This window comes from Gigantopelta aegis, chromosome 10 (assembly GCF_016097555.1).
Source record: "Gigantopelta aegis isolate Gae_Host chromosome 10, Gae_host_genome, whole genome shotgun sequence".
In the NCBI taxonomy this organism is placed as follows: Eukaryota; Metazoa; Mollusca; class Gastropoda; order Neomphalida; family Peltospiridae; genus Gigantopelta; species Gigantopelta aegis.
Window position 1 is genome coordinate 18,946,497 of NC_054708.1, and position 23,777 is coordinate 18,970,273.

Sequence of the window (23,777 nt, forward strand, 5' to 3'; positions counted from 1 at the left end):
CAGACAGGAAATTACATAGCATCACCTTTGATGTACCAGTAGTGAGACACTGATGAAAAACACTAAATTCGATTGGTACACTCAACACACACACAAATAGACAGGAAATTACATAGCATCACCTTTGATGTACCAGTAGTGAGACACTGATGAAAAACCCTAAATTCCATTGGCACACTCAACAAACACACACAAATAGACAGGAAATTACATAGCATCACCTTTGATGTACCAGTAGTGAGACACTGATGAAAAACCCTAAATTCCATTGGCACACTCAACACACACACAAATAGACAGGAAATTACATAGCATCACCTTTGATGTACCAGTAGTGAGACACTGATGAAAAACCCTAAATTTCATTGGCACACTCAACACACACACTAACAGACAGGAAATTACATAGCATCACCTTTGATGTACCAGTAGTGAGACACCGATGAAAAACCCTAAATTCCATTGGCACACTCAACATACACACACAAATAGACAGGAAATTACATAGCATCACCTTTGATGTACCAGTAGTGAGACACTGATGAAAAACACTAAATTCGATTGGTACACTCAACACACACACAAACAGACAGGAAATTACATAGCATCACCTTTGATGTACCAGTATTGAGACACTGATGAAAAACCCTACATTCCATTGGCACACTCAACACACACACAAATAGACAGGAAATTACATAGCATCACCTTTGATGTACCAGTAGTGAGACACTGATGAAAAACCCTAAATTTCATTGGCACACTCAACACACACACAAACAGACAGGAAATTACATAGCATCACCTTTGATGTACCAGTAGTGAGACACCGATGAAAAACCCTAAATTCCATTGGCACACTCAACATACACACACAAATAGACAGGAAATTACATAGCATCACCTTTGATGTACCAGTAGTGAGACACTGATGAAAAACACTAAATTCGATTGGTACACTCAACACACACACACAAATAGACAGGAAATTACACAGCATCACCTTTGATGTACCAGTAGTGAGACACTGATGAAAAACACTAAATTCGATTGGCACACTCAACATACACACACAAATAGACAGGAAATTACATAGCATCACCTTTGATGTACCAGTAGTGAGACACTGATGAAAAACACTAAATTCGATTGGCACACTCAACATACACACACAAATAGACAGGAAATTACATAGCATCACCTTTGATGTACCAGTAGTGAGACACTGATGAAAAACACTAAATTCGATTGGCACACTCAACATACACACACAAATAGACAGGAAATTACATAGCATCACCTTTGATGTACCAGTAGTGAGACACTGATGAAAAACACTAAATTCGATTGGTACACTCAACACACACACAAACAGACAGGAAATTACATAGGGTCACCTTTGATGTACCAGTAGTGAGACACCGATGAAAAACCCTAAATTCCATTGGCACACTCAACAAACACACACAAATAGACTGGAAATTACATAGCATCACCTTTGATGTACCAGTAGTGAGACACTGATGAAAAACACTAAATTCGATTGGTACCCTCCTATGACCTAAAAGATCATCAATTAAGATGTGCAATATTACAGTGTATGTTCCTTTACTTCACCTGAGCCATCTATGGGATGAATGAAGGAAGGTTTATTTAACAATGCACTCAACACATTTTATTTACGGTTATATGATGTCAGACATCTGGCCAAGGACCATACAGATATTGAGAGAGGAAACCTGCTATCACCTGCTGGGCTACTCTTTTCGATTAGCAGCAAGGGATCTTTTATATGCACCATCCCATAGACAGGATAACACATAATACAGCCTTTGATGTATCAGTTGTGGTGCACTGGCTGGAGCGAGAAATAGCCCAATGAGCCCACTGACAGGGATCGATCCCATCTGTGGGATGATGCATATAAAAGAACCCTTGCTATTAATGGAAAAATGTAACCTCTCTAAGACTACATGTCAAAATTACCGAATATTTGACATCCAATAGCCGATGATTAATAAATCAATGTGCTCTAGTGATATCATTAAACAAAACAAATTTATCTTTTTAAATCACCTTATCAACATCTTCACTGGGTACAATATCAGAACCAAATGCTTGTTGGGCATGAAAGCCAGACACACACCATGAATAAAAAATATCTGTGTGGTTCCACACGGTGGTGTTGAAACCTTTCGGCAAGCACGGGTTGTAGATTGTCGAGCTGTAGTTCTGTTCCTGCAGAAACAAAAACAAGAATCCTAAGGAATTAAATGTCTCGTCTACTATAAAATGTCTTTGTGCACTGTAATGGTGCAACCTTAAACCAAGTTTCTGTGAGAAACTGATTGAAAAGCGAAACTTTAATGTTAAACTTTAAAACAAACGTTGATGCCATCACAGATGCCGCCATCAGAAGAGTAATACTTATTACTGAAACATAATCTCCACTTTCAGGGCTTCTAGAATCTTTATAAAATCTATTAGCCATGGGATCAGCGATTTAAAAAATTTACTAGCCACGACTAAAAATTCACTAGCCCTACTTTACTTTAAGTTCATACAATTTTACTAAATAATAGTAATAATCAGATATGTCACCTAAATAGGAAGATAGAGGTTCAAAAACACTAACATTGGGGGTTGGGGTGGGGTCAGGATATTCATATTTATAAAATAGACTTAACTGCAACATTTGACTTCTTTTTGTTTTCACTAGCCATCGGGCATGACAATAGTAGTTATTTATTAACCCAATATTGAATATCACTAGCTATGGAAGTGGGGCTACTATAATCTAGAAGCTCTGACTTTATTAATGCTATTTCATTTCATTTATATTTGTTAACATGCTTATATCCAATTAATGTTCAATTACACTGTCCTGTGCATACACCTCAGCTACCTGGACTCTGTCCAGGACAATGAGGAAATGTTTAGTTGTTAGAGGTTAGTGAGAGAGAAGTCGGTGTAGTGGCCTAACACCGACACACTGAATCATTGAAACTTGCCCTGGGTGGGAGCTGGATCTGAGATGTGAACCCAGCACCTTTCAGCCTCAAGTCCTGTGGGTTACCCTCTACACCACTGAGTCTGGTCAATAATAATTATAGCTCAAAGGTTTTGGTTTTTTTTTTTTTTACAAAGTTTTACATAATGCTTGGCACACACCTACCAACTAACGATGACTCGGCAGTCATGTCAATGTAAATTTTTAGACTACAGTACTGCCAACTCAACAGTCGAGTCAGAGTTAATTGGTAGGTGTGCACCAAGCATTATGCACATACATACAGCCTAAAATCAGCTACATAATTCACTGGACTACCACTGGGCTACACAACCTGCCTCTCTAACATATTATTAAAAAATCTTGACTTACCCGAACTAGTTCTGCACGCAGTCGTCTCAAAGCTTCGTTGACGCCGTAACACAAGAAGCTGTGAGAGTAGACCCTGTGTTCATGGCCGTACAGTTTCACATCGTAGCTGTAGTTCGCAGGCATCTTCATATCCCGAGGTACAAATGTGATTTGCGTTGATGCTCCGCCTAAATCTAACGCGCCAAATGTTTTAATCTTTTTGGTAGATTCAATAATTTTTGCTGGTGGAGTCTAGAAGAAATCATAAATAGGTTAATACTGTAAATCATGAAATTAATGCGAGCAAGTAATTAATGCGAAAAATGCGGCGAAGACATCGACGCAATAATAACTTGACGCATTTTGTTTAGTCTCATTCCCAATACAAAAAATGTGCAGGATTTTACTATAATACTTCTAAATAAATTAAAACTTTTATAATATAAAGATGAAACAAAATACAAAAACAATTTTTGTTAAATGTCATTTTGTGAATACTTCAAGAATCTTTCTTTCGTTTCGATGTTGCCATTCTATTTTCACTTTCCTGGAATATCATAGCGGTTATATAATACAGTGATGTTCCAAATGTTTTGTTTTTAAAAAGTTCATTTTGCGATGTGAGTATTTTTCAAATTTTCTTACACTTCTGGATTACTGTATACATTTAAACTGTTTTGAACATTTGTAAAATTATCATCAACAAATTTTATTACTAAATATATTCCTTTAAAAATGAAACAGTAGAAAATTATATAACCGCAACCAACAAATCCGTGCATATTTCTTCAAACCATTTGGCTCGACTCTATACATGCCATTTTAAGTTAGACTGGTCGCAAGTTGTCACTGTTGCAATATATCGCATTTGTTAACATCTATTCCTGTGCTGCGCATCAAGTGTATAAAATCAGTCTAAAACATTTGTTAGAATATAGGTTCCATTAGACCAAATCAATTCCTATTGCCGATAATGTTAACGTTTACTAATAAAACTGATATAAGCAGCGTTTCAACACACCCAGGAAGTACAGCAATAGAAAGTGTGGCACCTCACATCTAATCTAGCTGCAAGAAAATGGGGGGTCACGTATCATTTAAGAGATTTAATTTATGTTTTTAATAGCAACCGTCATTTTTGCTGAAAATTGCAGTTCCATTTTTGGGGGTACCCCGCATTAGTTTCAACCTCTGGTATATACTGCATAACAACTGTATAACAAATAAAAGTGTATTTATTTATTGTCAATGGATAATAGTATTTGCACAAATAATCAATGTCACATATTACTATCAATCACACCCACAGCTGCTTTTACTCCGTAAATATTTGACAGTGCACGTCGAACCTTGACACGGTACTCTCTTTTTTGGTACTATGCAACCAATAATACGTCTGCGTTCGCGTGAAATATTGTGCCCTGCAATAGCGACCCGTTTACCTTTTATTCCTACTGGTGGATTAATTAGAAGCAATCACCACACAAAAGTGCAAGGCATACCCTTAACAATAAGGTGTAGTTATACTAATTACACTACTTTAAGTAATTAGGGCTTCCTGGTCGACCCACCATGCGATTAGCTTCAGATTATGTAGTAGCTGTCAAAACAACTACTGACTTCTTTTAACATGAAAGATGAAGCCCAAACAATATAATAAGAACACAACTGGGTTTTTTTTATGTGATGTGGACTTTTGCCCGACGCATTAATAAAAATACGCATTTTTGTTCACTCATGTACGGACACAATAATATCATGACGCATTAATTTCATGATTTACAGTATTTGTTTCATTTAATGACACCACTAGAGCACCTTGATTTATTAATTAATCATTGGCTATTGGATGTCGAAAATAGGGTAATACAGTCACACCACTCTTATCAAAGGCACTGATCCTGCTTATCAGATGGTGGAAAATAGCCGCTGCTATTACAGTTGTTTTCTTAACTTAACATATTATTTACATCATTTTGTTTTAATCTTCTATTTTGTCAAATCTAATGTGTTTGTGGTTGATGCGGTATTTCTAATATACTGTACCTCAAAAGAAATACAGAAATGTGAATTTTAATATATAGTCAAACCGGTGGCCTTTTAAGACAGGTGGCTGCTTAACACAGGCCATTTTATACTACAGTGAAACCCCTCTAAACCGGACACCCACTGGACCGAGTAAAATGTCTGGTTTTAAGAGGTATTCAGTTTAGAGAGGTTAATTTCTGTACTGATTTTTCAAAAAGGACCTTTAACAATGTCCGGTTTTGGGGGAATTCCTGTTTACAGAGTGTCCGATTTTGAGGTATCACTGTATATTAAATTATTTCGCTGAATAAAAATGTGGTCTTTTAACACAGTTTGGAGCAGGTTAATTGTTCATGATAAAATCAATTTGGAAAATAGACTGTCAAAATGGACATTGGTATTTTTAATACTGTAAATCAGGAAATGTTAGCAAGCGTAAAATGTTAGTGAATTTAGCGAGGTCATACAAGATGCTAATGTTTCATGACGCTAAACAAACCTGAATCCTGTCAAAACTGGCCAAGTTTCAAGGTCATGAATTTTGTAAATATTAAAACACGACCCTGTAAACACTGGATCCTGTGTAAATCGGATAAATATTAAGTCCCCGGCATGATCCGGTTTAGACAGGTTTTACTGTACTATGACAAAAAAGTTTAGCAATTTGGTAAATGCGCTTAAATAAAAAAAAGTGAAATCAAACACTGGATTTAACTGATGCATTATTTGTTGGCATAAGTAACTGGAGATTTTCAATACAAAATGAAATGTGTGACTGTTTTGGTAAATATACATCACAGTGAACAACCAACTTTTACAATACATGTTTTATTGAATAAACATTAAAACATATTCAAACTGCCTTATCCTCTTATACCCATTCATTCCGCTTACTACACACTTACATACCCATTCACTTAGCCTATCACACACCTTTAACTCACAACACTGAACAAGCCGAGAACGAAGTAAAGCAATATGTCATAACGGTAACAGCAATTTACCACTGGGATACATCTCGCTCCCAAAGTATAGTAGAAAGATGCAAAAATTAACTAAATATTATGCATGTAAATTGTAATATCAATGAAAATGAAAATGTATCGTGGATCAAAAAAAAAAAAAAAAAAAAATTAATTAGAATGTAGATTACCAACAACGTACCACATGGAAGACTCCCATGACGTAGTTGCCAGTTATCCAGGAAAACGTTCCCTCTTCAGCACCACTGATAATCCGGGCCAAACTTTGGTTGAATTTGAACGGATATTTCGAGATGGAGTCTCGCACAGCCTTCAGAACCAACTTACTAGCTGAACTGTTGCTTTCACTAAAAGAGAGAGAATGTTTTATTTGTTTTTAAATATTAACACGAATGCTGCCATATAATCATAGCATTTCACTTGGCTGATTTTTTTGTGCTATTTGAATGAAACAGAATATTTGTTTAAAGAAACCTCAGCACATTTTCAACACCAAGACATATATTCTGAACTACAGCTATTTGGTGTCTTAACATACCGTATATTGCCGTGTATTAGCCGACTCCTTGTATAAGCCAACCTCTTAGTTTGACCCTAAATATCAAGTACAAAATCATCGGCCTCGTGTATAAGCCGAAGTAATCTTTTGTCCAATTGTACATTGTATTGGTTTCAATAATACTGTCAACAAATAGACTTGTGCCTTTCTTTTTCATTGTATTTTTTCCCCTTTAATTATTACAGACACGGTAATCGTCATCTCAATGCTAACGTCTTCCATGCCGTGCAAAAATAATTTAGCACCGATAAATCAGAACAGGAAAATAAACAATTCAAGCTGTAACAACATATCATTGCACATAAGTAATTAAATTATTCACTGGACAGCAAATAATAAACTCATTAAGGCATGTTTAATCCCCGTTTTCCCCTCCACACAGAAAAACGATTCTATGGTCCATGGCTGTTGTTTACACAAAATTGTGTAATCTAATCAAATAAGAGCTTACAAAATGATATAAACAGAGGTGTCAAACAAAAATGGCAGAACACGTTATTACCATTGAAATGACAATAAAACAAGTGATTTTTATTATTATTCATCAAACTATTAATGCATTCAAGTACAAAAAACTACATAATATTGCATGACGGGGTGTATTATTTATATTGTGCACAAATTATTGTTACATAAGCTGTGAAAAGCTCTAAGGGTCTGATCAAAATTTGTTAGTCGGGGTTGGGAGTGTTTTCGATCGGAATTTTATGAACCAATTTTTTGCCTCCGTGTATAAGCTGACTCTCTTCTTTTGGAAAGTATTTCTAGACTTCAAAAGTCGGCTAATACACGGCAATATACGGTATTGTAGTTTTACAGTTAAAGACTGTATAGTTTATCGACATCACTAGAGCACATTGGTTTATCAATCACTGGCTTTTGGATTATTATAATTTGGACACTTAGTCACTCCTAACAAAACAATAGCAAGGGATCTTGTATATATATATAGATTCTAACTTCTAACTTGGTATTCCAAATTTCACCCACCTCAAACTTCACCTCCCCCCTTCCGCCGTGGACATACCTAGAGATTGGGCCCATGGTGGATTGAAACCTTCGTCATATGTGGGCACGTTAAAGGAACAGACCCTAGTTTCAGGCCACAAAAATGTACACTAAGTTTAGTTAATTTACAAACCTGTAACACATTTGGATAATGTTACAATTGAGTGAAACATGAGTCTGTGACTTTGAAATGGTGAAATACCCTCTAAAAATAGACTAAAACTTGACTCCATAACTGTTACTTCTCAGACGCATTTTGTGATATTAAAAACAGCAGGATGACCAAAAACACTTTGAATGTACGGAAATGGATAATCTAAATAATAAAATCTAAGTAAAGTATGATTTCAGTCATCAAAAATGGCTCTAATAGTCAAAAATATACCGTAGTGTTTAAAAACTAGGGTATGTCCCTTTAATAAAGTTCTCCACTTCAAACCACACAGACCTACTGCACAAATGTAAGATGTGCACAACTTGTTTACCATGACATATGTTTGGTATATCCCTAGCGGACGTTGAGTGGTATAATTAATACTCACTGTAAAAGCCTCATGCCAGCCGTAGCACCGAGATATACTGGAGTGTCCTTGTATTTTTGGGATGGAATTCGTTCTTTAGCTTTGTCTAAACACTGAGTTATAACATCGTGAACTGACTGGAGGTCGTTGGTCAAACTAGCCAGCCCAGGAACTGCAAATACAAGTAACAACAATTCTGTGAGTACTGCTAAAGCAATACATGTCCCCTACCGGACTAAAGCAAATTTTCATATCTTCCAAATTGAAGGCCCATAACTGCGTGAATAATGAGTAAATTGCTATAAAAGTTTAACTTGATCTGTAACAGTACATGATTAAGCTATACACAAAATGTCAACTCAATATCTTGAGGCATTGCAAAAACAAAAAGCCCAGGAAAACAAATTTTTGTATCTCCTAAATTCAAGGGCCATAATTTTGTCAAAAATAGGTAAATCGCCATGAAAGTCAAACCTGATCTGTAACATTACATGATAAAGTTATACACAAAATGTCAGCTCAATATCTCAAAGCATTGGGGGAAAAACTATATGTGGGACAGACGAACAGACAGACAAGACAGAGATGAAACCCTCTGGTTGGACAGGTAGTGGAGTAAAAATATGACAAGCCACACAAATGACAAGTTTAACACAAATCGGCTGAAATTAAAACAATACTGGCTGCTTAATAGATTATTCGATTCAAAATTATTAATGTCTGAGAGTACTGACAATCTTTTCAATGTCAAGACACAAACTCAATGTCCTTTGTCTAATTAGCAATTGATATGAGGTCAACAAACACAACAACTTCCGAAAGATATGTTGTTACTGTAATCTGTAATACAGAATTTACCTTGCTACCTTGTAGTGTTACATTTGATTTAACAAATGACACACATATGGTTTATTTGCTATAAGAAGGTAAAATATAAATGTCACTTTTTCTGTTATCTTTTTTTTTTTTTTTTAAATATTTTATTGTCCTCAGCTCATTTTATATTCGAGGCGGGAGCCCAGTGGTAAAGTGCTCGCTTGATGCATGGTCGGTTTGGGATCGATCCCTGTCAGTGTGTCCACTGAGCTATTTCTCGCTCTAACCAGTGCACCACGACTGGTACATCATTTCCTTCCTTCCTCATTTAGATAATGCTAGGGTTGGGGTGCCCTGATTCATCGCCTCACAGAAGATGAATTAAATTATACACGCTAAATACTAGGAAGAAGAAAGAAGGAAATGTTTTATTTAAAGACGCACTCAACACATTTCATTTACGGTTATATGGTATCAGGCATATGGTTAAGAACCACACAGATACTGAAGGAGGAAACCCGCTGTTGCCACTTCTGGGACTACTCTTTTTAATTAGCAGCAAGGGATCTTTTATATGTACCATCCCATAGACAGGATGGCACATACCACGGCCTGTGATGTACCAGTCGTGGCTGGAATGAAAAATAACCCAATTGACCCACTAACGGGGATCGATCCCAAACTGTCCACGCATCAAGCTTTACCACATTAGCTATTGGAAGTAAAACATTTGGTAATTTTGACACATAGCCTTCAGAGCAAAACCTGCTACATTTTTCCAGTAGCAGCAAGGGATATATTATATCCACTTACCACAAGCAGGACAGCACATACTACAGCTTTTGACATACCAGCTGTGGGAGCACTGACTGAGGTAATGAATGTGCCAAGGTGGTTTGATCCCATAACAAAGCACCTCAGGTGAATGCTCTATGGAAAATATGTTGACTGGTTTTACTATCCATATGGTTCAACATAACCGAGTTAATAATAATCATATGAAGCACACGTGTAATAACAAGTGTAATGATGTAATTTTGGGAAACAACGTCATAACATGACGTTGCTTCTCCAGTCCTAGCTCAGACTGTGCATTTGAAATATGACGTCATTTCGTCGTCTCCTTCTAGTTGTGGCTGAAACAACCTTTGTTATTCATAAAGAAAACAACAATAATAATATGGATAATAAAGAAATTATTACATTCACGTGTGTCATACTGATTTTACAAAACTCGTGTCAGGATTCAGGTATCACCCTCGCTCTCGCTCTGGCAATACAAAAATCCTAACACTTGTTTCGTAAAATCAGTAGGACACACAAGCTTGTATAGTAAAGTACAGCATAACTCAACTCACAGTGTGGCCTCACTGTTTCAGTGAACTGAGATGCTATCGCAGTGTTGTTTGTTTTACTTCCTTCCCAGCGGTAAATGTACATGGAGGTGTGGGATGATCCTGCATCGAAGACAATTCCGAACTGAAAAAAAGCAGCAAAAAAAAAGAATGAAGGACGAAAAAATAATCGGCCACACCAAAAAAATAAATACTACAGCAGCTGAGGGAGACTATCTGGACAACTACAACAACTCTCCAGAAGAAGCTGTGTGGCACAAGAAGTGATCTACAGAGAACCGTATCATTTATAGTCACTGCTGGCTTCAAGGTGTAGTCAACAAGCAAACGAAAAGAAGAAGACCCCCCCAAAAATAGACTAAAAAGAAAGAAAGAAAAAAACGAAAATAACCTTTATTTCAAGTGGAAAGTTATGTAAGAAGCCACTGCATAGTATTGTAAACAATTAAAAGTTTGCTTTTGTTAAAGGACAGAATTAAGAGTACACTGGTGCTGAGGTGTCGTTAAACATCTATTCTATTATGGAGTACACTGATTATTGTAAGCGGGAATAATATTGCCGTCTTGTTTTTAAAAAAAAAATAAGCATCCTTAGTGCACATGTAACTTTTGCGAATGACTGACATTGTCTTAAACACACTTTAACCCAGAAAATAATATTTGCATGTAAATTTTGTGATCAAGGTTGGGCACGAATTATGCAAAATGTATATGCACTAAATTTTCCCCCAGTTTACAGTAATTAATCATAAGCTACTGGATGTCAAACATTTGGTACTTTTAACACATGATTTTCAGAAAAAAACCTTGGTATTTTTATATTAGTAGCAAGAGATCTTCCCCATTAACAGGACATACCTTGAACTTTTAGTGGGAACAGATGCAGGCATTGTTTTCAAATAAAAAAACTTTCTAAAAGGTATTGAAACAAACTGTTTTTGCCTAAACATTTGTTTTGCTTTAGCGTATTGGTAAAAGAGAAGCTTTTGAAAATTAATGAAAGAACTTTATATACTGTCAAAAAAGAAACGCATAGGCGAAATATTCATGGAATTATCTCTTTAATACAAAGTGGCAAAATTTCGTTATTTATGATCGTATCACAGTCAAATCTGACATGAGTATGTGACAATGTTCTTGCTATGGACTGACGGCAGTGGAGATGTTTTCGTCACCAAACAGTGTCGCACAAGGGTGCTGAAATGAGTACCTTGTGTGGCCAGCAGCAGCAGCAATCACTGAACGACATCTCCTTGGCATAGACTGAATGAGTCTCTGAATCCGTACACGTGGAATACTAGCCCATTCTTCCGGCAGTGCATGTGACAGTTGCGGAAGCGTCTGAGGCTCCGGGTCACGCTAGCGTACACATCTGTCCAGTTCGTCCCATAGATGTTCAATGGGGTTGAGATTTGGCGATCTTGATGGCCATGGCAGCACATTAATGTTCTCATTCTGTAAGAAATTCATTGTTACACGTGCCGTATGCGGTCTGGCATTGTCCTGCTGAAAGAGTTCTCTCTGTCGATCCAAAATGGGAAGCATGTAAAGGCGAAGAATTTCATCCTGGTAGCGTACAGCTGTCAGGTTGCCGTGTACGAACACAAGTTCACTTCTGCCGGTGTATGAGATGGCTCCCAACATCATGACACTCACTCCACTGAATCTGTCAACTTTGGCAACACAGTTGTTGGCAAAACATTCATTGCGGCATCTGTAAGCAAGTTGTCGTCCATCACATCGCTGTAGAAGGAAACGTGACTCGTCGCTGAACCATACTCGCCGCCAGTTTCCCAAGTTCCACCCCTGTACATTTGTGCACCAGTGAACACGTAAATGTTGATGTTGACGTCGCAGGACGGGGCCAACATACAGTCTCCTAGCCTGTAAACCAGCTTCTCGAAGTCGGTTCCAAATAGTTTGTGCAGACACCCTTCTCAAACCAGGTATGCGTCCAGCAGTGTTCGTTGCTGTGGCAGTTTGGTGATGCAAGTGAAGAACCCGGATGTAGCGATCTTGTGCTGCAGTTGTTATGCGAGGTCTTCCACTTCTGGGCTGGTCTTCAGCTGATTGAAACTGCTGGTACCTGTCCCAGAAACGTGAAATGGTGCTCTGATGGACGTTCATGTGGCGTGGGACTTCTGACTGTGATTCACCTAACTGGAGGCGGCCTATTGCAATGTTTCGATTCGGCAGGCTTAGTCTTGGTATCTTGTAACTCGTGTACATCGAAATGGAAATGAGGCATCATTGCGAGCATTGCAGCTTTAAATACTCATCACTACCCCAATCTTTTCCCCCCCGAGTTTCACGTGCATTCGCCAAAATCTGCAATTGTCGCACAATGTGCCACGTGCGTTAAATTTGTTTTAGGGTGCATTTGGGCATGCTGTCCCATTCCAGGAACATTAACAAACATGGTCATTCAGCAACATTGTAAAAAAACCCCGATATTTTGTAAAATCAAACACTTTTCTTCTTTCCCTATCACCTATGCGTTTCTTTTTTTTAGAGTATATATACCTGTGTAATGGAAATTGCAAAATGTACAAATTTACTAAATTTGTCATTTTAAAAAGGTGTAAATGTCAAAATTAATTAAGTAAAAACAATGTTGCAATCTCATCATTTCTAACTTTTACATCACAGAATCAACATTACTAAAGTGACAAACCCTAGTTTGTAAACACTATGACATATTTTGTAATACTAGAGCAATTTTTGATAATTGAAATCATACATTTCTTAGATTGTATTGATTAGACTATCCATTTCTGAATATCCGAAGTGTTTCTGATCATCCTAGTGTTTCCAGTACCACAAGGGGCGGGAAATAGCCTAGTGGTAAAGCACTCGCTTCATGGGCAGTCGGTTTGGAATCGATCCCCGTCAGTGGGCCCATTGGACTATTTCTCACTTCAGCCAGTGCACCACGACTGGTATATCAAAGGCAATGGTATGTGCTACCCTGTCTGTGGGATGGTGCATATAAAAGATCCATTGCTGCTAATCGAAAAGAGTAACCCATGAAGTGGCAACAGAGGGTTTCCTCTCTCTATATTTGTGTGGTCCTTAACCATATGTCTAATGCCACATAACCGTAAATAAAATGTGTTGACCGAGTCATTAAATAAAACATTCCTTCCAATAGCTAATGATAAATTATCTGTCCTTAACCATATGTCCGACGCCATATAACCGTAATTAAAATGTGTTGCGTTCGCCGTTAAATAAAACATTTCCTTCCTTCCTTTTAAAATCAAACACTTCCTTTTAATGCCACGAAACGCATTTTTCATATTTTAAAAACTGCGCGTATCTCTGAGAAGTAATGGTTATGGAGATGAGCTCTAGTCTACCTGACTAACTTTGTTATGATCATATCGCCAACTCACCTGAAACAAATGAGTGTTTTCTTTTGATTTGATAACACCAACAGCAATCAATCCTGCCGCACCGATGAAGAAAGCAAGAACCGACATAAAGCACCAAGTGTTAAAATGACAGTGGACAACTTTGTGCATAGTAGCTGAAAAATGTAACAACAATAAATTGTTAGACATAGAGCAAAACAAAGAAATCACAGTGTGACCTCACTGTTTCAGTGAACTGAGATGCTATGGCAGTGATGTTTGTTTTACTTCCTTCCCAGCGGTTTAAACCTTTAAAAATTACCAACTTACTGGGAAATATATATATTTTTTTTATTAAATTTTTAAAAAAAGGAAAAGAAAGGAGTGTTTCTTTATTAACAGCCAGAATCATTGTTAGGTGTTTCAACACATGGTAATATAATTCAATTTCTGTAACATTTATTTCTTGATAAAATGTAAAATTAACGTAGCCTAGGAACGTCATATCTGATGATGTCACAGGGATGCGATATATCCATTTACAGACCATAGGATTTCTTTTTTAGTTCCGCGCCTTGTGATCATGGGAACCCATTTTAAACTGTTTTAAAAACATTATTATGTATACAGTTGAATCCCGTTGGCGCGAACCCTGTCGGTGCTCGAAAAAGTGTTCAACCTATTGGGTAGTTCGACCTAACCATTCGGGTTACATATACAGTAAGAGTAACTCAGGAATTTGTTTTTTGTTCGAATTCAACCCAACAAGATTCTACTGTATATTATGTTCGTGCAATAGTCGTATTTGATATAATAATCATGGGAAGCGAAATTTTGGGCATGCATTTAAAAATAAAAGCTGAACTAATCTTTACAAAGCTGAAACTCCACACCATACAAAGGTAATTTTTTAGCATTTCAGATCTGATCCAATCTACTTTGTGAAAATCATTTTACCCGAAAACAGCTGAAACCTGAAAACCCCCTGAAAATTCACATCTTTTCTAAACATCTTGTAAAAAGACTTGTTTTTCAAACTTAACTTTGAACCTTATAGTTAAATAAAAGACTCTACAACTGATCTTAAGTTACAGAATCACAAACATGAAATGAAATAATCAGCAGCTGCAAAAAAACACCCAAAACTTATGATTACATTCAGTGGTCCATCGTAGAACGCTACCAGTGATGACATCACTGTCATGGAGGGTTTTCTTTCTGTCCAGCACCATGTTCCGAGCATTTCGCAGGCAGTAGTTGGAAGTAAACGGAATTCCCGAATCAGTGCACAACTTATTCAGTAGGTACTCCACGGACGAGTCAGAAGGAAGATGGATTCTCCTGGTCCCTTGTGGACTTCCTGAAGGGAGATGACTCTCCACAATTACTTCAATTTCCATCTTTTATCTGTGGAGAGAAAAAATGGGACAGAAAATTAATATGAAACTTCATCAGGGTTTTTTATAGGTTTTTTTAATCAATGACACAGTCTCAGTGACATAGTGTGGGTGGGGCCACCGTGGCGGTTGCCATAGACACAAAATTCTGGACTGGTGGAAGTGACTCGGGGAGTGCCGACGGTCCACTGGTTAGGGGGTGCAATACTTGCCTTGCCCTGGGTGCTGGCAATCCATGCTACGCCACTGCACAGTCTTCTTTGTTCTTAATTCGAACCAATATATATCATATATTACAAAACGTTTTGTTGAGTATCGACCAGGATTGAGTTACTACAAGAAAATTCTGAGTGTTTTATTCTACCAATACATCTACTTAATCGGTATTCGTTAATAAGCGGGGACCTGATGTATCCCAGTGGTAAAGTGTTCATTTGATGTGAGGTGGGTCTAGGATCGATCTCCGTCGGTAAGCCCATTGGGCTATTTCTCGTTACGGCCAGTGAACGGCGACTGGTATATCAAAAGCCGTGGCATGTGGAAAAGTACACTTAAAAGATGATACTAACGGAATTCCTCATTAAATCTATATGTTAGAATTACAAAATGTCTTGACATCCAATAGCCAATCACCAATAAATCAATCTGCTCTAGTGGTATCATTAAACAAAAATAAACTTTCATTAGCAGGCGACAGATACTGCTGATGCTATTGCTGCCTTTGTTTTTTTAAACACTATTTATTGACGTTTGTGTTACTGTTGGGGATTGATCAACTCATGATTCCTATATCAAGGTCTCTGCCTACATTTTACAATTACACATTTTACGTGGCAGACTATATAATAAAATTGATTTAAAGGGACATTCCGGAGTTTGCTGCATTGTAAAATGTTTCTGACTAATAAAATATTTCTACGATTAAACTTACATATTAAATATATTTTCTTGTTTAGAATATTAGTGGCTGTATATTCAATGTGTTTCTGGTCGTCTTAATATTTGTAAGAAGCCCAAACTGTATTTTGTTTTCAAATAATTTCTACGTACGAAAAAATATTTTTTAGGAAATATAATGAAAATTAACCTAGTATCAATATTAGAACGATCAGAAACATGTTTAATATACAGCCACTAATATTCTAAACAAGAAAATATATTTAATATGTAAGTTTAATTGTAGAAATATTTTATTAGTCGATAACATCTTAAAACATTGCAGCAAACTCAGGAATGTCCCTTTAAAACAACAAGTAGACAGATAGACAAGAAGTGAAGATTGTGCTGCCTATTTTTCATACTTACATTATTGTACACTTTACAACTTTCAGTACATATAGCCACTGCTTTTCTCAGTCTCCTACTTTCAGAGATAACGAACACACTGCAACTGTGTTCAATAACAGTTGACAGCAAATTCTAGTTTAAGCAAACTTCCTTGTAGGAGTGTTTGTCAAAAAGTACAACATAAGGGAGATATGTAACTATTCACAGACAATCTTTGCTATGTTCAGTCAACAAGTAGGTCAACAAATCTATTATCAAATCATGGAATAACTGTAGTGCAGTTGAATAACAGCTTAAACAAACACCCTTGTACAGCAATTCCCAAAACATGTTAAAAAAGATAAAAGTTTATTTTATTTAATGACAGAAGTATATTATAGAGCACATTATCATTGATTTATGAATCATCGGATAGATCTCGTCTCCTCCCTAAGACAAGCTCTTTATCAACTGGGCTAGATCTCGTCTCCTCCCTAAGACAAGCTCTTTATCAACTGGGCTAGATCTCGTCTCCTCCCTAAGACAAGCTCTTTACCAGCTGGGCTAGATCTCGTCTCCTCCCTAAGACAAGCTCTTTACCAGCTGGGCTAGATCTCGTCTCCTCCCTAAGACAAGCTCTTTACCAGCTGGGCTAGATCTCGTCTCCTCCCTAAGACAAGCTCTTTACCAGCTGGGCTAGATCTCGTCTCCTCCCTAAGACAAGCTCTTTACCAGCTGGGCTAGATCTCGTCTCCTCCCTAAGACAAGCTCTTTACCAGCTGGGCTAGATCTCGTCTCCTCCCTAAGACAAGCTCTTTACCAGCTGGGCTAGATCTCGTCTCCTCCCTAAGACAAGCTCTTTACCAGCTGGGCTAGATCTCGTCTCCTCCCTAAGACAAGCTCTTTACCAACTGGACTAGATCTCGTCTCCTCTGTAAGACAAGCTCTTTACCAACTGGGCTAGATCTCGTCTCCTCCCTAAGACAAGCTCTTTATCAACTGGGCTAGATCTCGTCTCCTCCCAAAATAAAAGACATGATGATTTTTCAGGGCTCGAAATAGAAAGTAAACTATGGCCTGCTGTTATTTGTTTTAAAATAGCAGGCCAAAAGAAAAATGGCCTGCTGGAAATAAGACAGCATGGGGCATGGCTTCTAGATTATAGTAGCCCCACTCCCATGGCTAGTGATATTCAGTGTTGGGCTAGTAAATAACTACTATTGCCATGCCCGACGGCTAGTGAAAAACATTTGTCAAATGTTTCAGTTGTCTATTTTGTAAATATGAATATCCTGCCCTCACCCCATCCCCCCAATGTCAAGTGGTGTTAATCTGTATTTCCCTCTTTAGGCGACATATCCGATTACTGCTATTATTTAGTAAACTTGTAGTACCTCAAAGTAAAGAAGGGCTAGTTTTAATCGTGGCTAGTAAATCTTAAAAATCACTGATCCCATGGCTAGTGGATTTTATAAAAATTCTAGAAGCTCTGATGGGGTGAGTGGAGGGTTTGGGACAGTGTGAGGAAATTAGGACCTCTGAGAGATGTATTATACGTTCAAAATTACGAGCTCGGCCTCAGCTATATAGAAGACGAGATGATCATACACACAGCTGTCTCTTGAAAAATGTAACTCAATGATACACCACATACCTTTGGTGGACTCAGTATTTTTCCCCATTCAAATAGCATCTCACCAGGTCACAGTTGGAAGTGCACCCAACTTTGAAAAAGTTAAAGTTTTTATTAAATTGCTGTGGGCAGACTTTAAATTGCTGTTGGTGGGCTGTTTTATCCACAGCAATTTAAAAACATTTTTACTGTGGGAGACAGAGTCTTACGTCCGAGCCCTGTAGTGTAATCAAAGTCCACCTCATTGTGTCGGAAACACACTCTTTTTGTTCTGATCAAGTTACTGTGTGTTAATTATATCCATGATATATATATATACTACTCAAAAGAATTTAAGGGTCAGACAATATTTTCGACATTATTTTCTGAATGTCAGTTATATTAGCTAGACCATAATGTCACGCATGGTATTGTTCCATTTTGACGAAAGTGGGTCTAAGCAACCCATAAATGAATTAAAATCCACTGTCATTGACACTGTCGACTAGTTCTAATGGCGAAAACATGCTTACATTTGCACGTAAATTAGGGCGAAAGCGAAAGGTCGGCTAAGTGCCCATAACTTGCTTTTTCACAAAGTGCTTCATTTGCACACTTTGCACGTGTATTCCATGTTCCCAATGCTGAATTTCCGTATAATTGGAGCTTGCGTTCGTATACGGTGCACACTCCAAATTCGACAATGGTACGACTTCAACTGACTATCGAAGATCGAGGAAGGGCTATTGCTTGGCTTCAGGATGGCAATACGCAAAGAAATGTTGCTCTGAGACTTGGTGTCAGTCAGAGTGTCGTTGGCCGACTGTGGCAACGGTACCAAGCAACGAATTCTGTTCGAAATCGTCCACGTTCGGGAAGACCCCGAAGCACTACAAATAGAGAGGACCGCTACATCACCAATATGGCTCTACGTCAACGCACAACCACTGCACGCCGATTACGTGACAATCTGCGGACTGCGACTGGAACTCGAGTGTCTGATCAAACCATACACAATCGTCTGAGAGCCAATAATCTACGCTGCCGTCGCCAGGCTGTTCGACCACCACTCCTACCACGTCACAGAACGGCCAGACGTCACTGGTGCACGCTTCATCTGCGGTGGCAACATGTTCAGTGGGGTCGAGTGATGTTCACTGATGAGTCCAGGTTTAGTCTCCAGTTCAACGACGTCACCGGTTCGGTGGTGGCAGCGTCATGGTGTGGGGCGGCATCTCTATCCACCACAGGACCCCCCTCTATGTGGTGGATGGCAATCTGAATGGAATCCGCTATCTGAATGAGATTATCCGGCCGTTGGTTCTCCCAGGCCTTCAGCAGATTGGCGGCGGGGCAGTTCTGCAGGATGACAATGCCAGACCCCACCGCGCCAGGGTGGTAACGGACTTTCTCAGACAACAAGGTATCGCCAGGATGGATTGGCTAGCATATTCGCCTGACTTGGCCCCAATAGAGTACGCCTGGGACGAATTAGGCAGGAGACTTCGGGATAACCATGCCCCTCCGGCCAATCTTCATGATCTGGGTCAACTTCTTATGGCAGAGTGGCAGGCCATTCCCCAAGAGTTCTTCAGACGTCTGATCAACAGCATGAGGCAACGATGTGTCGAGTGTATTCGCGCCAGGGGTGGATTCACACACTATTAAACGAATGTTCTAATGTGTAAAATCCATGTTTGACAACCTTCAACTTTGACAGCATGGCATGTGACTTTCTTGTATACAGTGACGTTTATTTGTGTTTTTTTGTAAATATGGAACAATAAATCAAAAAATTGGTGTAGTTTACATCATCAATCTAATACACTCTGAAACTTATTTGGTTATAAATTTTTGACCCTTAAATTCTTTTGAGTAGTGTATATATATATATTAGTAATGTCCCAATGATCAGCTATAATCAGTTGGCTTCTGTTGATGTGATAATCAATTATAAAAATCTATAGTGGATTGTTGTAGAAAATATTAAGTGTAATTGGTCCTCCAGGTTAGAGGATGGAATTGATGTAAATGTGTTGGGGCTGGTGTTGGTGTTCATGTGTACATTAAAACAGGGTCTTAAACAGTAATTAAATTACATTAAAACAGGGTCTTAAACAGTAATTAAATTACATTAAAAAGTCTTAAACAGTAATTAAATTACATTAAAACAGGGTCTTAAACAGTAATTAAATTACATTAAAACAGGGTCTTAAACAGTAATTAAATTACATTAAAACAGGGTCTTAAACAGTAATTAAATTACATTAAAACAGGGTCTTAAACAGTAATTAAATTACATTAAAAAGTCTTAAACAGTAATTAAATTACATTAGGTCTTAAACAGTAATTAAATTACATTGGCGTCTTTAAACAGTAATTAAATTATTTAAAAAGTCTTAAACAGTAATTAAATTACATTAAAAAGTCTTAAACAGTAATTAAATTACATTAAAACAGGGTCTTAAACAGTAATTAAATTACATTAAAACAGGGTCTTAAACAGTAATTAAATTACATTAAAAAGTCTTAAACAGTAATTAAATTACATTAAAACAGGGTCTTAAACAGTAATTAAATTACATTAAAAAGTCTTAAACAGTAATTAAATTACATTAAAAAGTCTTAAACAGTAATTAAATTACATTAAAAAGTCTTAAACAGTAATTAAATTACATTAAAAAAGGGTCTTAAAGAGTAATTAAATTTAAAATGAGTAATTTGTAGGATCTATTCTGGCGAACTTGACAGCCTTATATTTTAAATCCTTCTTATGTTCTTATAATTCTAACCCATTGTGTAATTGAAAGTTTATCGGTTGGTGCCAACTGATTGTAACCCATTGTGTAATTGCAAGTTTATCGGTTGGTGCCAACTGATTGTAACCCATTGTGTAATTGAAAGTTTATCGGTTGGTGCCAACTGATTGTAACCCATTGTGTAATTGAAAGTTTATCGGTTGGTGCCAACTGATTGTAACCCATTGTGTAATTGAAAGTTTATCGGTTGGTGCCAACTGATTGTAACCCATTGTGTAATTGAAAGTTTATCGGTTGGTGCCAACTGATTGTAACCCATTGTGTAATTGAAAGTTTATCGGTTGGTGCAAACTGATTGTAACCCATTGTGTAATTGAAAGTTTATCAGTTGGTACCAACTGATTGTAACCCATTGTGTAATTGAAAGTTTATCGGTTGGTGCAAACTGATTGTAACCCATTGTGTAATTGAAAGTTTATCGGTTGGTACAAACTGATTGTAACCGGTGATTGATGATGACATTCCAACCGATTTTCAACTGTTAATTGTTTCAACTGTTTTAACTGTTTCAACTGACTTAAAAAACCCACATGTAGCCACATACCATCTTCTACGGAATTTGATTTTGTGGCATGAACCTTAGACAAAATTTAAGTTTGTTTTGTTTAATGACGCCACTAGAGAACATTTATTTATTTATCATCGGCTATTAGATGTCAAATATTTGGTAATTTTGACATATAGTCTTAGAGAGGAAACCCACTACATTTGTCCATTAGTAGCAAGGAATCTTTTGTATACACAATCCCACTGGCTGGAATGAGAAATAGCCCAATGGGCCCACCGATGACACCCTTAAAAAATAATGTGCTATTGCAATTAAAATTCAAGTATGCTGTCTTCCTGGGCACACACCTCAGCTATCTGAACTGTCTGTTCAGGACAGTGATTTAGTGGTTAGTGGTTAGTGAAAAAGAGAGAGAGAGAGAGAGCGAGAGAGAGAGAGAGAGAGAGAGAGAGAGAGAGAGAGAGAGAGAGAGAGAGAGAGAGAGAGAGAGAGAGAGAGAGAGAGAGAGAGAGAGAGAGATGTCAGTGTAGTAGCCTAACACCTACCCATGGAGTTGTTTAATTCACTCTGGGTGGGGACCAGTACTGAGATGTGAACCCAATACCTACAAGTACCAGCCTATGGCTTAACCACTACATCACAGAAGCTGGTGATTACATCCTGCATAGTAAATAGCCTAATGCATCCACTGATGAGGATCAATTTCCATTTTAGCATTCCCAAAACAAAGGATGGAAGGAAATGTTTTATTGAACAATGCACTCAACACATTTTATTTATGGTTATATGCCGTAAGACATATCGTTAAGGACCACACAGATATTGCGAGAGGAAACCTGCTGTTGCCACCTAATGGGCTACTCTTTTTGATTAGCAGCAAGGGATCTTTTATATGCACCAGCACACAGACAGGGCAGTACATACCACAACCTTTGATATGCTAGTCAGGGTGCACTGGCTGGAACGAGAAATAGCCAAATAGGCACACCTACGAGGATTGATCCCAGACTGACCGTGCATCGAGCGAGCGCTTTACTACTGGGCTATATCCCTCTCCCCAAAACAAAGGAAATCTGACTGAATGAATGAATTTTTAACGACACCCCAGCACAAAAATACACATCGGCTATTGGGTGTCACAAATGGTAAGTATAATAATATGAAAATATTATTTATATATATTTATGTAAAACCAGTGTAAGAAGCTGTGGGTGAAACGTATAATACAATACATGAAATCAAGGCAAGTACATTTTAAAACTTTGTATAGAAGTCAAAGTGTTTTAAAACTTTACAATTAATTCAGGATGGAATTTAAAAGATTCCAAAACATTTCTGTTGCCAAATATATCATTTCTCGTCAGCTTGAGATGATCACACTCCACCAAAAAGTGGTGCAGTCAGCAAAAATCTATACAGGTAAGCCCCCTGAAGTAGATGTAATCTACCAGTGATCTGAATCTTTCCTATCCTCCGTGAGAAGCAGATCATGTCCAAAATGTCTCTCTATTATGTAATGAGGCTAAACAAAAAAATAGGTGTGTTTCTGGTCGACTGACAGTCCCTAGTTTTACTCCCCCCCCCCCCCCGACCCTAATTTTTTTTCTCTTAAACTGAATTTTTTTTTTTTTAATTAAGTAAAAATAAAAGAGGACGACATCACCAAACAAGAGTATTTCCTTCCTTGCACATTGTTTACGTACTATTATACGATACATTTTGCACATGTAATTCCCTTCCGAAAAACATCGAGAAATTATGGAAAAGCTTTTGTAATAGAGTTCCTTCCCCTGATTAGCTACCATCGAACAGCTTGGTCGGTCACGGAAGTAACCGAATGTACGAACATAGCCTTGGTACAGGTTATTTCGATTAAATATAATCGTATCAATTCAGCTTAATTCTCGTCTTCACTTAAATCAACAGGTCTTATTATTAATGCATCTCAAATGTTTGCATAAAGTATTTAAATTAAGAACAACGAAATTAATACAAATGTCCCATTAACTACTACAACAACAACAATGATGATAAATAATAATAATAATAATAATAATTATTATTATTATTATTATTAGTATTATTAGTATTATGATAGTATTCAATTTAAATTTAAAAACAAAAACAAAAAAAACCCTACCTACCTACCCTAATTTTTGGGGGGGATGCAATCAGAAACAAACCTTTTTTT

At 37.5% G+C, this 23,777-nt stretch overlaps 1 protein-coding gene across 2 annotated transcripts in view; it reads right to left on the reverse strand.

Annotated features, from left to right (window-relative positions):
- The window catches only part of LOC121384607 (ectonucleoside triphosphate diphosphohydrolase 2-like), a 43,927-nt gene that overhangs the window by 10,897 nt on the left and 9,253 nt on the right, over nucleotides 1–23,777 (reverse strand). For both annotated transcript variants that reach the window (XM_041515068.1, XM_041515069.1), the window contains exons 2-8: nucleotides 15,141–15,391; nucleotides 14,027–14,160; nucleotides 10,635–10,755; nucleotides 8,482–8,632; nucleotides 6,554–6,719; nucleotides 3,383–3,613; nucleotides 2,077–2,238 (exon numbers count right to left, since the gene is read on the reverse strand). In XM_041515068.1, the coding sequence (XP_041371002.1) occupies nucleotides 2,077–2,238; nucleotides 3,383–3,613; nucleotides 6,554–6,719; nucleotides 8,482–8,632; nucleotides 10,635–10,755; nucleotides 14,027–14,160; nucleotides 15,141–15,384 (1,209 nt within the window). In that variant the 5' untranslated portion in view covers nucleotides 15,385–15,391. The remainder of the gene's footprint in view (nucleotides 1–2,076; nucleotides 2,239–3,382; nucleotides 3,614–6,553; nucleotides 6,720–8,481; nucleotides 8,633–10,634; nucleotides 10,756–14,026; nucleotides 14,161–15,140; nucleotides 15,392–23,777) is intronic.